Here is a 14,066-nt window from a genome sequence, read left to right as displayed (position 1 = left end):
TAGATATGAAATGTCTCTGCTCCATTAGACTTCTTAAAATTTTGAAGCGCTCCCTTTCAAAGCCCAGCTTGCAGTGCCCAATGTATTTTTAAGGAAGTTCTTATCCCTGGCTTTTCAGTTGATCTGTGAATTTGTTTTTTCAGATCTGGCACCTCTCACCACCAGAAATGTTTAGCTTGCCTTAAAGGTGAAAAGGCCAATATGTCTATCAGTCTTGTGGTCTAAATACTCTGAGTCACCTACAGAATCAGTTTGCTCAAACACAGCTCAGTCTGACCATTAAATTTACCTGGGAGAGCAGGTTATAATTTTGCTGATGATGTTTTAGAATATAATAGTCTTTTTATCTTCACAGTTCCTCCAGATTTTGGCTACTTACCTGTGAACAGCTTTATCAGGGCAGCCATTGACTTTGCTATTGAAGGTGGAAAGAAAGGTAAGGATCAAACTACAGTATTACTCTAGGAAGTTTGTTCTGGCTATAAAAGATGACCTTAAACACTTGCTTTTATTTACTAAGAGAACTTTTCTAAGTACAAATTTGAACTTTGTTAATGTGTGATATTCAAAAAAGAAATTTAATTACAATCAAAAAGATAAAGTTAATATTGTGTAGTTAGGACTTTCGCTTTCTCCACCTGATTTTTGACTTTTAAAACCCTTTTCTCTTCCCTCTCTGTTGATGAGATGATGTTTCTTCCCTATGAGAAGGAAAGTCAAACAATTTTTAAGTGTTAGCCTGTATGCTCAGTTAATACTCCATCATCAGACCGACTTTATGCTGCCCCTTATTTCAGTGATGCTGGATTAAGATTCTCTGTAACAGAGTGGTATTAAACAGATTACTGCTGGGATAGATGCAAAGAGGCCTGAAGAAAGTATGGTCTTACATGAGGAAGTCTGGTAAAAGAGATGTCTCAGAGTAGTCTTAAGGAGGATGGAGAGGATTGCTTCTGTGTGGAATTAAGTGAGCTCACTGCTGTCCTATGAAGCAAGCTTTGCTTTAAATGGTGGTTAAAATGCCTATGTTTTGATTCCAGGAGGACTGAGTTAACTTATGTTGACATAAGTTAACATGGTATGTAGCAAAGGTTAGCACTTATCTGACTGATCTTTTGGCCTGCATCTGCAAGATGAGAAAGGAAAACATTGTCAGAAAACTCTGCTGTTCTCCCAATAAGAAATGCAGAAATACTACCCTACTAGATGAGGAATATGTGTAATTAACTTATAAATTGACTGAAGAACAAGGGACCAGAAAGTTTTTGTTTATTACTAACAAAAAAATGTATCCATTCATTATAAATGAAATAGCTAATTCTCAGATGCAAAGGGAAGTAACAGTGATTTTGTAACACTTTTCAGTTCTTTACTAGAGCTTGAACTACAGTGTAGTGTTCACATTTTTTGCTAAGCTGTTCAGCCACGTATGTGTGTATACAATTTAGACTCTGAATCCTCTGTTCTAGGCCCTGAATCTGTCCCAGCTGAACTGGTGAAAGTAGCACTGGCACCCATTGCATTAGTTGGAGAAAGCCATCAGTATCCACCTGTAAACTGGGCATCCATTCTTTCTCCTTTGATGAGGCTGGACTTTGGTAAGAGTAGTAGTTTTCTATTAAGACTTCTGTATTTGTCACAAGAGTTCTTTACTAATGCAGCTTTTACAAACTTTGGATCCCTCTTCAGGGCTTGAAGTTAGTGGAGTGGCTAGTTTTATTTTGCTTTCAAGACTGACTTTTTAGTGTTCACAAGTATATATTTGTCATCACCATGTGGATACTGTTTAACTGAAGAAAAACTAAAGATCAGAGCTGAGAAGTTCCCTAAAATGTTGGTGAAAGTAGCCTGAACATTTCATTTGAACTATTTATATGAGTCCATCATAAAACTCAACTAATTGTATCCTGTTATCAGTAACTGGTAAATGCTTGGTCCAATGCCCATGTTAGAGCCTGTATGCCACTTTTTTCACATATTTGAACTGTTTGGTAGTTCATCTGGCTATCACTAGTTTGAAATGCACTTTCTACTAAATTACACAGGGTAATAATTTTCAAAATAGTGGAAAAAGATTCCTATACTGAGGTCTGCCATTCTTATGAAGAGCTGAAACTTGTTAAATGTCTGGAGAGTTTTTTTATTCCTGCTTTTCACTTTGGAGTCTTACTTTTGTAAATCAGGGAATTTTCAGAGGAAAGAGTACATCTGTTTTGTGGCTGTTTTATATTTCAGACAACATCATAGTCCAGGAATATTGACTACTTTTTCCTTCTGTGGATTAAATATTGACTTTATTTGGCAAGGAGGGCTTTTTTTTTTAAATTTTTACTTTTGTTAGTATTCCCACATTTTTGTTCCTCAGTGAATTGAAATAACTTGAACAAATGCTGATGCTTCTTGCTGAAAGTGCATGAATGTAAAGAAGAGTCTTCTAATATGTATGTGTTAAAAAATGTTTGTGCTATGTGTATGTTAAAATCCTTTAAGTAGGATTTTTAGAAAAATAAGTTGTAATGTAATGCTCTAGTAGAACAATAGCCCTCCTTTATTTTATGAGTTGAGAACAAATTTCAAGGGAAAATATTTTCTTTATAACTTAGTTTGTTTTCTTCTGTTTTAGGTGATGAGGTAAAACATCTCTGCCTTGAACTGGCTGTGACACAGGCCCAGTCATCTCAAAATGCAGCAATGCTTTTAGGGATGTGGGTGGCACCTCCCCTTATCTACAGTCTCAGTGTACGTATGTCAGAAAACTTGTGGGAGCTCAGCACCTTTTTCATATAAAATTCCTCAGTGACAATGTTTAGGCTGTCTCACCAGAAAAGGATTACTGGGTTCATAATTCTTCAGAAATACCATTTAGTGAGTATTTATAGTGAGAGAGAGGTTATTCTGGGGCCTTGAAATTCAAGGCAGACTTAAGACCTGCTACACTCATTTTACTTTACTGCTTAAGACCTATAGTGCTGATAAACTGGAGACATAAAGCATGGCATGTAGGGAGAAAAAGTATCCTTTATTTTTACCGGCTAAATGTCTCTAAAAAGGTCCACCCTAATCTGTCCAAAAGTTTACCTACTTTTTCTAGCAAGGTCTCTTGATCTAGCTAACTAGTAAAAATAGCTATGTCTTGAGAACCTTGCCTTAATTTTGTAGATACTCAACAGACTAACCTACAGTATAATCAGATTTGGTCTTATCCTTCATTGCTTTTCTGTTCTTCTGGAATTGAAAGGTGGATTCCATGGTACAGTATGTAAAACTCCCTGAATCCCACAGAACACTTGACTGCACATTTCTGTTCCTTTATCCAAGTTCAGGAGCAGATTCATGACAATTCTCAGAAAATTAGTTGCTTGTTTCTGTGATCTCTTCAAGGAATGTTTTTTGTTTTAATTCATTAGTCTTAGATATTCAAACATTTGCTGGTAGTTTTAAGGTACATAACTGGTAAAGTACCAAAAAAAAAGATTTTATTTCTGACTACCACTTTTCCAGCTGCAGTGGGAATTTGAGGTCACAAAATAAGATGAGCCACAGAGAATTAAGCTCTGCATTTCGTACGGGTTATTAATTCTTCTTCACTAACTAGCAACATTCATGGTTCTGTGGCTACCATACTTCTGTCACTGACTGTCTAGATAGTCTGTATGCTTTATGTAGGGATGCATTGGGTGCCATGTAAAAATATTGCTCTGTCCATATGGGGATGTGATGTCTAATATTCATTGAAAGTAAGTTCTTCAGTTTTTAATGAAAACAGAATATTGACATGTTTGAACTCTTTTTAATTCAAAAAATTCATGACAAAAAGGGAAGAAGAAAAGACCTGAGAAATATTTATGACTTTAGGTGCTTTTATAAGTCGTGTTTGAGCCACTCTTTTTATAATTTTATCCAACAATAGTTCAAGGTCAATGAAGAGCTAGAATTTGAAACGGAGCAAAAAATTTTCCTTTTCAGATGAAAACTCAGAAATATCTTTTCATGTCCCTGTCCCTGTGGATGCAACATGTTGCAGAAGACAAACTGCAGTCTTTTACAGAAGTGCTTCTGATACAACAATTTGAAGTGCAGAACCGCACAAAAAACCCAGAAATTTGCCAGTGTGTTCTACAGGGGCTCATCCAGGCAATGAAACTTCCCAACCCTGCCCAGTTTTGCTGGAGCTTTTTGTGTCGGGCTGTGGAGAAGATATATGAGCTTCTTCCAAATGAGATTCAGGTGAGGAGTATGAATGAGGTGTATGAACACTGTAGCTAGGTATTTTTTTAATGATGGTAAGGCCCATCCTTTTGCACTGATGCATCAGATTCAATACATTAATTAAATGTACAATTTTTAGTTATATTAGTTAAAACAGCAGCATAATTTCAGTTTAACTTATTTTTGGTTATTTTAGAATATGATGTTGTGAAACCAATCTAACATGCACTCCTCCCTCATAAACGATTCAGTAATGGAAAATTACAGTATTAGTACTGAAATAAATTTTAATGAAAGAGAAGTGAACAATGAGAAGGCTTTCTTTTTCCCCACAGAGGATTCAGTTTCTTACAGTGATTTAAAGAAGCTATTTAGCTACAGAAAATACTTCCAAAGAATGGCCCTTTGCCATAAACAGAATAAATTCTTTAAAAGTATTCAAACACCATTGTTTTTGTACATTGATGTATGTCAAATTCCTCAGCAAATACAGATTTTCTAAAATAGATTAGGTGAGGCTAGAAGATAGATTAATTATTCATCATTATCATTAACAAGTTCCTAAACTCACCAATTTTTATGATGAAGAAAGCCAGATATAGACATGCATTTAATTTTCTGTTTGCAGAGAGGTGAACTGGAGATGTATATCGACGTAGCAAGATGTATTTCAGAAATGGCTGATTCAGAGATCAATCGCATTGTCCAGATCTCCAAGGTAATTATATTTAGTTATGCTCTTTTATCACCAGATCATGTGAAACAAGCAACCTTGTAATTTCTATTGTCACCAGACTATTTTAGCTCACTGGGAGCATTTAATTGTTTTTCTTGACATGTTGGTAAGAGTGTTCTGGATTTAATCTGCAGGCAGTAGAGAGTAGCAGAAGTGATAAGATCCATATCCCAAACTTTCTCAAAGAGACTGAAATACTCATGATTTCACCTGGCACATTTGAACCAGAGTCTTAACTAACTTGGTGAGGTGGGGGGGTGGGGGTTGGCCTCTTCTCTCAGGCAACCCGTCCCTGACAGGATGAGAAGATGCACTCCTCTTTCTCCTAAGCTGCACTAGGAGAGGTTTAGACTGGACTTTAGGAACAATTTCTTCACAGACAGTGTGATTAGACCTTAGAATGGCAGTGCCACACTAGGGAGATGGTGGCGACACCGTCCCTAGAGGTGTTCAAGGAAAAACTGGATGTGACACTCAGTGCCAAAGTCTTGTGGACATGGTATTGTTGAATCATATGTTGGACTTAATAATCTCATAGGTCTTTTTCAGTCTAACTCTCTGATTCTGGGAATTACTTCTCTTAGCAGAACAGGAATGGTGTGAACCAGAGTGGTGTTATATCTTCTACATCTCAGACCAATGATGCAAACAGCAGACCACTTGGTTAATATTAGAAATACTCTTTGGTTAATATACCCACCTGCTTGAAACTGGACTGTAAATGGATCCTGGTGACTAGCTGTCCTTGAACTGGTGGATCTGTGCTTCTCTTAAAAATGTGAAATAACTGACTGAAAAACCTTTCATTCTTGACTTTATGTTCTATATTTACATTCACACTCAGAATGTTTCCTGGTGGACAAGATGACTGAGGATGATAATGGAATAAAAAAAGCTTTTATCTTGTAGCTCATCAGTGGAATCAATTAGCAGTGGAATTCTTAGCAGCTGAAACGCTAAGGAAGTGACCTGTGTGGAAGAACTTGATGTTTTCAGATCAAGCTTTTAAAAACAAACATCTTTGACTAAAGCCCCCTGTTCCGTTTGCTGTGAAATTCACTAGAGCATCAAACGTTCAAATAGGTTGTGGAAGCTGAACTGTCATTTCCTTGTATTTTTCACTTCTTATTTCACACTGGAAAACATCATTCAAGAAAACCTCTTTTTGTCACTACAGTGTATCTGTCTTGCAAGAAGACTTGAATGTCCAAAACTGTTAAGCTGTTCATTCAATTCAAAGGGGAATGTAAAATTTAAAGCAATATGAAAACAAGCTGTACTGAGTTACTTTGCTGGCCTATTTCGAACAGTGTAAAGTTCAAGTAGCATGTACAGTATTCTGTGTAATAATATGTCTTGAGGAAAATGAAACCTACTAGTTATTCAGTTTCTTACTTTTTTATAAAGAAGAGTGCAGAATTTACTGTTCCCACAAGAAATGTACCTTTAAATTTAACTTTTCTTTTTATTGCATTTGCAGAACAATATCGAGAAGGCCACGTTTGTGAAAGTGTATTTAGTTTCTCAAGGCAGATTGTCTCTGACGAACTTGAGTGCCGTGATTCATGTTGTGGCAGGATATCATCAGAAGAAAAATATTTTATGGATGTTCTTGCATAGTTTCTATCATGCTCGCATTGTGAGACATGAAAATACAGGTAAAATTAGGCTTAAAGAAAAATCAACAATGCAATCAACAGATATTTATGAATCTACACTGATTCCTTTAAAATAATTTTAAGATGATTTAACCAAAGTGTTTCCAAATTTTTCCATATTAAAAACTAGTGTCTTCAGAATTCTTTTATTATTCAAGTACTTGTACCAAACTTTGCATTTGTGTTTTACTGCAGTTACTTCTTTTTCTGTGATCCAGCTACAAGTCATTTGTCTCATCAATGTGGTTTACAGACCAGAATTTTAACTAGATCTGTATCTCCCACTCTTTTTAGGATAGCGTTACAGGTGTACATAGTACATCTGTACATCTCAATACTGCAACTCTGCTAACCTTCTGACCTAAAATCTGACTTACCAGTATGTCACACAGAAGGTGGGGGATGTTCCCGTGAGACTGGTAGAACTAGGGACATAACTTTCTTTCCTGAACTCCTTGCACTGATTTAACATAGGAAACAAATTTCCTTTTTTTCTTCCTCATAACTATACCAGATAGTCATCTGGTGGGTTAATGATTTGGGCTGGCTCAGCTATGGGTCTGACAAAGTATAGAGGCTGATGCAAGAGAACTAGGAGAAACACACAGGAAGATAAAGAAGGAAGGAACAAGAACAGAAAGATACAAGAATGAAGTCTCATTTTCATGGCAGAAAGTTTTTTGTCTGCGTCTGTTCACTGAACAACTTCAAAGCATTATATTGCCAGATGCCTTAGCTGCCAGCTGTGTTTGAAGAACTTCAAAGAGTACTAAGTTTTAATTGAGTGAAGTGAGGATTCTTTGGGTAAAAGAGGAGACAGCATGAAAGGAGGCACTTGTATGTGGTCTTGGTGGTGAGCTTCTAAGTGGTAGAACAGATTATGGATAGCAGAATCTGAATCAATGAAATGTCTTCCATCCTTGAGATGAATTAAGGGCTGATTTTATTTTTATGCTTTGACCACAGTTTACTCACCGTCTCAACACTGTAGGACCATTTTCACAGTAATTTGCACATTGAGGGCAGCTTTAGGATTCTGTAGCAGTCATATGTGCATACTTGGTCCTGCAAGCTGTCATTTTGTGAAATAATTCTCATTCAGTCTTTTGTTTGTGGTTTTGTGGTTTGGTTTTCTTCCTGGCTTTTTTTTTTTTTTTTTTTGTGTATGTGTGTGCATGTGTTCAATGTGTTGCCTGCATTATAAGCAACGTTTCTGTACTATTTAAGGGCTTGTATGTTTTCTGTCAGTGGCAGAATTAATCAAATGTGGTAGTGGTGTTGATGATCTTTGTTCTTCTGCAGTTGGTACTTTCCTGCTATAGTGATTTTCTGTGCTTGCTTTTTAATGAAAAGCAATGCATTCTAGTATTTGACATGATTCAGTATTCTTTTTCTTTTTCTAGGAGTTCTGAAAAGAATGGACTGGCTGTTAGACCTGATGGGCTACATCAGAAATGTAGCGTGCAAGTCAACACCCTTACAAAATGGTGATCTGAAAGAGGTAATGGCTGTGAAAATTATTTGGTACAAGGACAGAAGGAGTTTCTGATATATTTCACATTTTTCCACAGTAATAAGCATTATTCCCCATGCTTTTGTATTTTAGAAGATTGTGATCTCACCACCACAGAGAAGATCTTCACAATTTTTGTGAATGAATGTGTATTTAAAACTCTTACTTTAAAATAACTTTTACATTTAGGCTATGATGGAACCTTAAGCCAACTAAAGGAAATAATTCCTTAAAATTTACTGTATTTAGAACAATTGAAGGAAAATTTTGAATTCACTAGTAGAACTGTCTAGGCAGGTCAGAACGGTGTAGTTTCTGGTTCTGAGAGGGCTTGGACAGTTTTAAAGAAATTATGTTTTTCACCAATTTTAGATCTTCTGTTTGAGAACATAAAATAAGCTGCTGCTTAGATCAGAAGGGCATTAATTATATTGCTGCAATATTTCCCAACCATTTATAACAAGGATCACAAGGGTGACCATCTGTGATTTCCTTCAACGGTCAGTTTGCTGTGAAAAAGTTATTTCCCCATTTTAAGTGAGTTGTAGATCACCTTAAATCTAAAAGATGATTTTAGAAGAGTGTGATTTTACTTTTCTTTATGTGGACATTTTAGTTTGAATTTATAAAGAGGCTTATGCGCTTCAAAACATAGAAGGATATTAAAAACTTGTTAGTTCTTGAATTTTGCCTGAATTTTTAAATGATTGTTTTTAAGAGCAGGTCATCATCTGGATTTTGGTCTTGGGTTTCTTTGGTTGGTTTCTTTTTTGGATGAGTTTTTCGTGGTTTTTTTTGTTGGTGGTTTTTTGGTGGGTTTTTTTGGGTTTTTGTTTTGTTTTGTTTTTGTTTGTTTGAGGGGTTTTTTTGTGAGGTTTTAAAATTTTTTTTCTCCTTCTCTATTATTCATTTAATGAAGTGCATTTTTGCCTTTTCCCTGTTTAGTGCATAGATTTCCTCATGTGGCTGTTCGCAGCTTCTGTTTTGGCCTGGGCTGACCATGGTGCACCATTACTGCTTGGCCTCAGTGCTGACTGGTCACTGTGGAAACACCACATGGTATCACCAGAATTATATGAGGAACACATTGGCAAGCACCCCACTGACGAGTTTGCTGGGCAAGAGACTCTCACTCTCCTTCCAAGTAGCCTTTCCCTTTTGCTGGCTAAAGAACCATGGAAAGAACAAACACAGAAGGTAAAATTGCATGTAGTGAAATCTGAGTGGCATCTCACTTTACATGAGAAAGCACCCCATTTTTGGTAGTCACCTTGGATCTTAGATAGAGCAGTTATTTCCTCTGTATGTTATTGCATCTCAATTGTGATCTCACTTTATTGTTAATCAGATATGAAGGTAGTTTCTTAAGTAAAATTTGAGAGTTGCAAAAAAAAAATAAATTCCAAAGCTGGGAGTCAAAGTCTTAAGAAAATACAGCTGGGAGAAGAGAATTGGGAGCTGCTGGTAGCAAGTCCGTGTTTTAAACACTGAAAGGATCCTCTGCAGTTGCACACACCAAACTGTAAATTCAGAGCAATCAAAGATCTTCTTCATGGTTTGCAGTATTTGTCATTTATTTTGAAGTATGGGTTGAAAATAAATGTGGAAAGTTGGGCCTAATTTGGCAAACTTTCTGTGCAATTCATGTAGTTGCTATATGTGGAAGTACTGTTATTTATCTATAGATTAATAGTTAGCTGTTTTGTGCAAACTGGAATCTCTTGAGAACTCTCTGAGCATGCGTCTATGCTCAGAGTTACCCCTGAAGTCAGAATTCAGAATGTCAGAGGAATGCAGGGGTGAGCTGTTATTATGCAAGTACCTAATTAGGTTTTAAGGAAGAATGTGAGGCCTTGCCCTGAAAAATCATCCTCATGAGTTTAAATACCATATTGTCATCCAGGCACCCTGCACTGCCAGAAAAAAATAACAAAAAATGAGAGAGGTCAAAAGAGGAACAAAGGCAATAAGAGTTCTGAAGTAAAACACTTGGACAAGAGACTGATAAGAAAGAATTATATTAATAGGTTAAAGGTATGAACAGGCAACATGGAGGGAAGCTGTTTAATGTGCCTTCTTCTTACAAAGAATTATTGCTGACATAATTAGAAGGAACAAAGGGAGTTTCAGATCAAACTATGGGAAGAATTGCGTTGACAGGGAGATGTACTCAAGGGTGTTTTGTTTACTTTGGGCAGAAGCTTCATTGGCCACTGCCTCTGATTAGATAACTGAATTTAGCAGAAATCAAATATTGTCTGTCAAACTGAAAATAATTCATCATGTTCTGATACAGGGGCTTTTTTAATTCAGATTTTTTTTCATATTTCTATCTTCAGTTTATTGAATGGCTGATCAATATGATGGAATGTCCTAGGGAAGCATTATCAAAATCTACCATGGATCTGCTGAAAGGTAATATATTTTTAATTTGGCCTCATTTTTCTATAACAGACAGGATAGATCAAAATTCAGTTGTTATAAGGAGTGAGATTTTGTCTTTGAGGTAATTATCACAGGTAAGTTGACATTGTTGTCTGTAACACTTTACATTTGCTATTTCATCTTCTGATGCTTATGATGTAGCACTTAGGGTCCAAAGGACCTAGAGGTACATCTAGTACACAAGCTTATTTCATTAATAGGTCTGTCTGTTGTTTTTGAAGTTACCCTTAAAAAAAAGATGCAGCATACTATTGGGAAATCCTCTAGTACTAGAATACAAATCACATAACATAGGTGCAAGTAAGGACTGTGCTGTGTGGAACGGGTAGGAGGTGAACTAGGACAGCCTAGTAAAGGGGTCTGAGAAAAAAGGAAAGAGAAATGAGGGTTGTTGAAAAGATGCATGAAAAGAAAAATGGAAAGTAGACAATATGTTGAATTATGGTAGGAGTTGCTGCCCTGTCATGCATCCTATTGCTTACTTACATGTGTAGTATCTGTGCAAGTAATTTAAAGAGGAAACCACAAATATTTTCAAGTGAGGTAAGTGCATTTGTGCATTTTTCCATGAACACAAGGCACTTCCTTTGGACCATCTGATTTGTTAGACCTAAACAAGGCTTCTAGAAATCCAGTTATTGAGTTATTTGCATTAATAGGATAATTACCCTTGTTCTGATGTCTGCAGTCTTAGTCACTCTGATAAATTTCCCTGTAATGTCTGCTAATCTCCACCAGAAGCAATGCTAAGGGCTGTTGGAGAACCTCTTCTGTACATCAGAGTTCTGATGCTCACCATATATTGTCAGTATGCCCAGACTTCTCTATAAGTCACTGTTCCCTCTGAGCTTCCCATTGTTTTTTTTCCTTTTACATACTAGAACATAAAACTTCCATGTGAATAACTAGACTGTGACTAGGTTGGTTACTGGATTTTGTCTAAACACATGATTCTTTCAAATTGAATTAAGAAGTCGGTGAGTTGCATTTCCAATCAGTGAATTGAGCAGAGGACTTAAGATTTTGTACTTCTGTTGTTCCCAGTGCCTCCTATGTCCTGGCTTGCATCATTACTCATTGAATTTGAGCTTTCTGCAATGTTGGTTGATCTGTGTGTCTAAGTGATAGACTAATAAGAAGATCATGTGATATGATTTCAGTAGGAGATGTGCTACAAAGCAAAGGAAGGGCCTAGTACATCACCACAAGTGAAGGAATTATTAAGAGTCAGTAAAAGGAGAACTAAACCTATACCTGTGCTAGTAAAATTACTAGGAAGAATACTGTCACATCTTTTCATTTGGACTGCACAATTTAATGTAATTTGTCCCTGTCTTCACAGTTACACTTCTGGCCTTGAGATCTCTTGCAGAGTTCAAGAAAAAAGCAATATGGACTAAAGCTTATGGGTGGTAGCTGCACACCATACCTTATCCAATGAAGAAAACTGTCTGTACTTGAAAACATATTATTATTCCTCAGGCATCAAGAAGCTGTATTTCAAAGACATTTCCTACCACAAGATTTTTTATTTGGTTTGGATTTTTTTTTACCCTTTTGCTTCATCACAAAATTTCCTATGAAAATATTTTGTCTTTAAGTGATGTGTTACTGTTTTGCAAATGTGCTGAATCTAAATGAAAAATACACATTCAGTTTCAATTGAATTGTTTCAGTGACATCTGGGAACCTCAAGAGTTGGAATGAATATTCCTTTAATTCGTAGAAGCTTTGAAAGAATGGCTGAAAATAAAACAAACCAGGAAAATTTGATGGATATAGCGTATTTATTAAAGTATGTTTTAATGTAACTAGACTTGGAATGAGCATTATTTTTGAACTGATAATCCTTCCTGTAGTAATAACACAATGTTCTTGTGCAGTAATGACAACGCATTATGACTATATAGTGTGAGCAGGGTTTCTGAAGAGGGGTGGTATGCATGTCTGGGTTGCAATGGCTTTATAAAGATTGCTGAAATGAGTCAATACTCCTGATGGCTGTTGTATTTGCAGCTCCAGGACAGTTGCCATTTTCTTTCCACTTGTAACTGTTCTTGTCTCCTTGATACTTCTCTGCACATAATGAGAATTCTTCTTCTGCCTCTAGGGAAAAGGGACAATATAGCAACTCTTTTCCACATTTATCATCTTAAATAGATTAGCCCCTGCTATTTTCCTTATTTATTACTTTTTTTTTTCTGAAGGAATAGAGACTTTTTCACTTTGCAATCTTGCCAAGACAGGTATTGCAAGAGATTTTATATTTAGCAATCCTCCTTGCTGAAGTAGACAAAAATTAACTTAATATAATTGGGCACTGTTCCCTAGTGTCTTTCAAAACAGTACTGGTAGGAGCATTGTTGATTTTTGATCAGGAAATTATATTTCCATACATCTTGAAGACACACCCCACTGGAGGAGTTATCTTATTTTCAGGACTGATAACATTTCCTCTGTTGAAGAAATTCTCTTCTGACTTCTTGGTCACTTGGTCTGCTCAGCCTGGAGAAGAGGAGACAGAGGAGAGCCCTCACTGCCATTACAACTTCCTTGTGAGGGGAAGAGGAGGGGCAGGCACTGAGCTCTTTTCTGTGGTGACAGTGACAGGACCTGAGGGAGTGGCCTGAAGCTGTGTCAGGGGAGGTTTATGTTGGATATGTGGAAAAGGTTCTTCACCCCGAGGGTGGCTGGGCACAGGAACAGCTCCCCAGGGAAGTCACAGCACCAGCCTGACGGAGCTCAAGAAGCATTTGGACAGCGCTCTCAGGCACACAGTGGGACTCTTGGGGTTGTCCTATGCAGGTCCGGGAGCTGGACTTTGATGATCTTTAGAGCCCCCTTCCAAATCTATGATTCCATGACTCTTTCTAGGATTTTCTCATCCAACAGGGTACTGTGTGAAGGCTGAGCATTTCTTCACTGATTGGGTGTGTAAAGGATTAATGCAGTACTTGTTTGCCTTTCCAAAATCGTGTATAATTAGTGGTAGTTTTCTGTTGCATATGCATCTCTATACTGAGAAAACTGTCTAAAAGGTGAATGTGCAGAAGGACTCACTGAAAGTCCTTGTCAGTGATTTTGCACCTCAGTTCATGACTTTCCATTTGTGTGCACTTCTTAGTAATCTCTAACAATGCCAAATATGTCACATTTTAATGGTTCCATCTCTAATGTACTGTTTCAAACTAACTTACACCCTAATCATCTCAGTTTGCATGTTGACTAGCATTTTAATTCAGATGAAATTTTGTCTTTTTTAAAGGAAATCACTGTGTGATGCCTACTTGCTGTGTTTCAGTTTGCATAGAGGAGCAATATGTAAACATGTGAATTACCTAAATTCTTACTGACGTCTAGTAGAACGTGGGATCCAAGGGGTGGCATAGCATGGCCTGAGGGTGGCAATGTTAACAGAGCTGCATAGAGCACTGAGAGCTTAAGAGAGTATTTGAAATGTTTGAACCCCAATGCACATGATACAAGAAATGAACAGGATTTACTG

The 14,066-nt window shown here is 36.9% G+C and overlaps 1 protein-coding gene across 1 annotated transcript in view; it reads left to right on the top strand.

The window, feature by feature from the left end:
- Positions 1-12,332, top strand: part of FOCAD (focadhesin) — a 90,658-nt gene extending 78,326 nt beyond the window's left edge. Inside the window, exons 36-45 of the mRNA XM_058044115.1 lie at positions 356-436; positions 1,470-1,598; positions 2,624-2,739; positions 3,967-4,227; positions 4,838-4,927; positions 6,426-6,603; positions 8,007-8,104; positions 9,062-9,313; positions 10,456-10,531; positions 11,904-12,332. Coding sequence (XP_057900098.1) covers positions 356-436; positions 1,470-1,598; positions 2,624-2,739; positions 3,967-4,227; positions 4,838-4,927; positions 6,426-6,603; positions 8,007-8,104; positions 9,062-9,313; positions 10,456-10,531; positions 11,904-11,977 — 1,355 coding nt within the window. The 3' untranslated portion in view covers positions 11,978-12,332. The remainder of the gene's footprint in view (positions 1-355; positions 437-1,469; positions 1,599-2,623; positions 2,740-3,966; positions 4,228-4,837; positions 4,928-6,425; positions 6,604-8,006; positions 8,105-9,061; positions 9,314-10,455; positions 10,532-11,903) is intronic.
- The last annotated feature ends 1,734 nt before the right edge of the window (positions 12,333-14,066 follow it).

Source organism: Melospiza georgiana, chromosome Z (genome assembly GCF_028018845.1).
Source record: "Melospiza georgiana isolate bMelGeo1 chromosome Z, bMelGeo1.pri, whole genome shotgun sequence".
Taxonomy (NCBI): Eukaryota; Metazoa; Chordata; class Aves; order Passeriformes; family Passerellidae; genus Melospiza; species Melospiza georgiana.
This window is presented reverse-complemented; position numbering and strand designations above follow the sequence as displayed.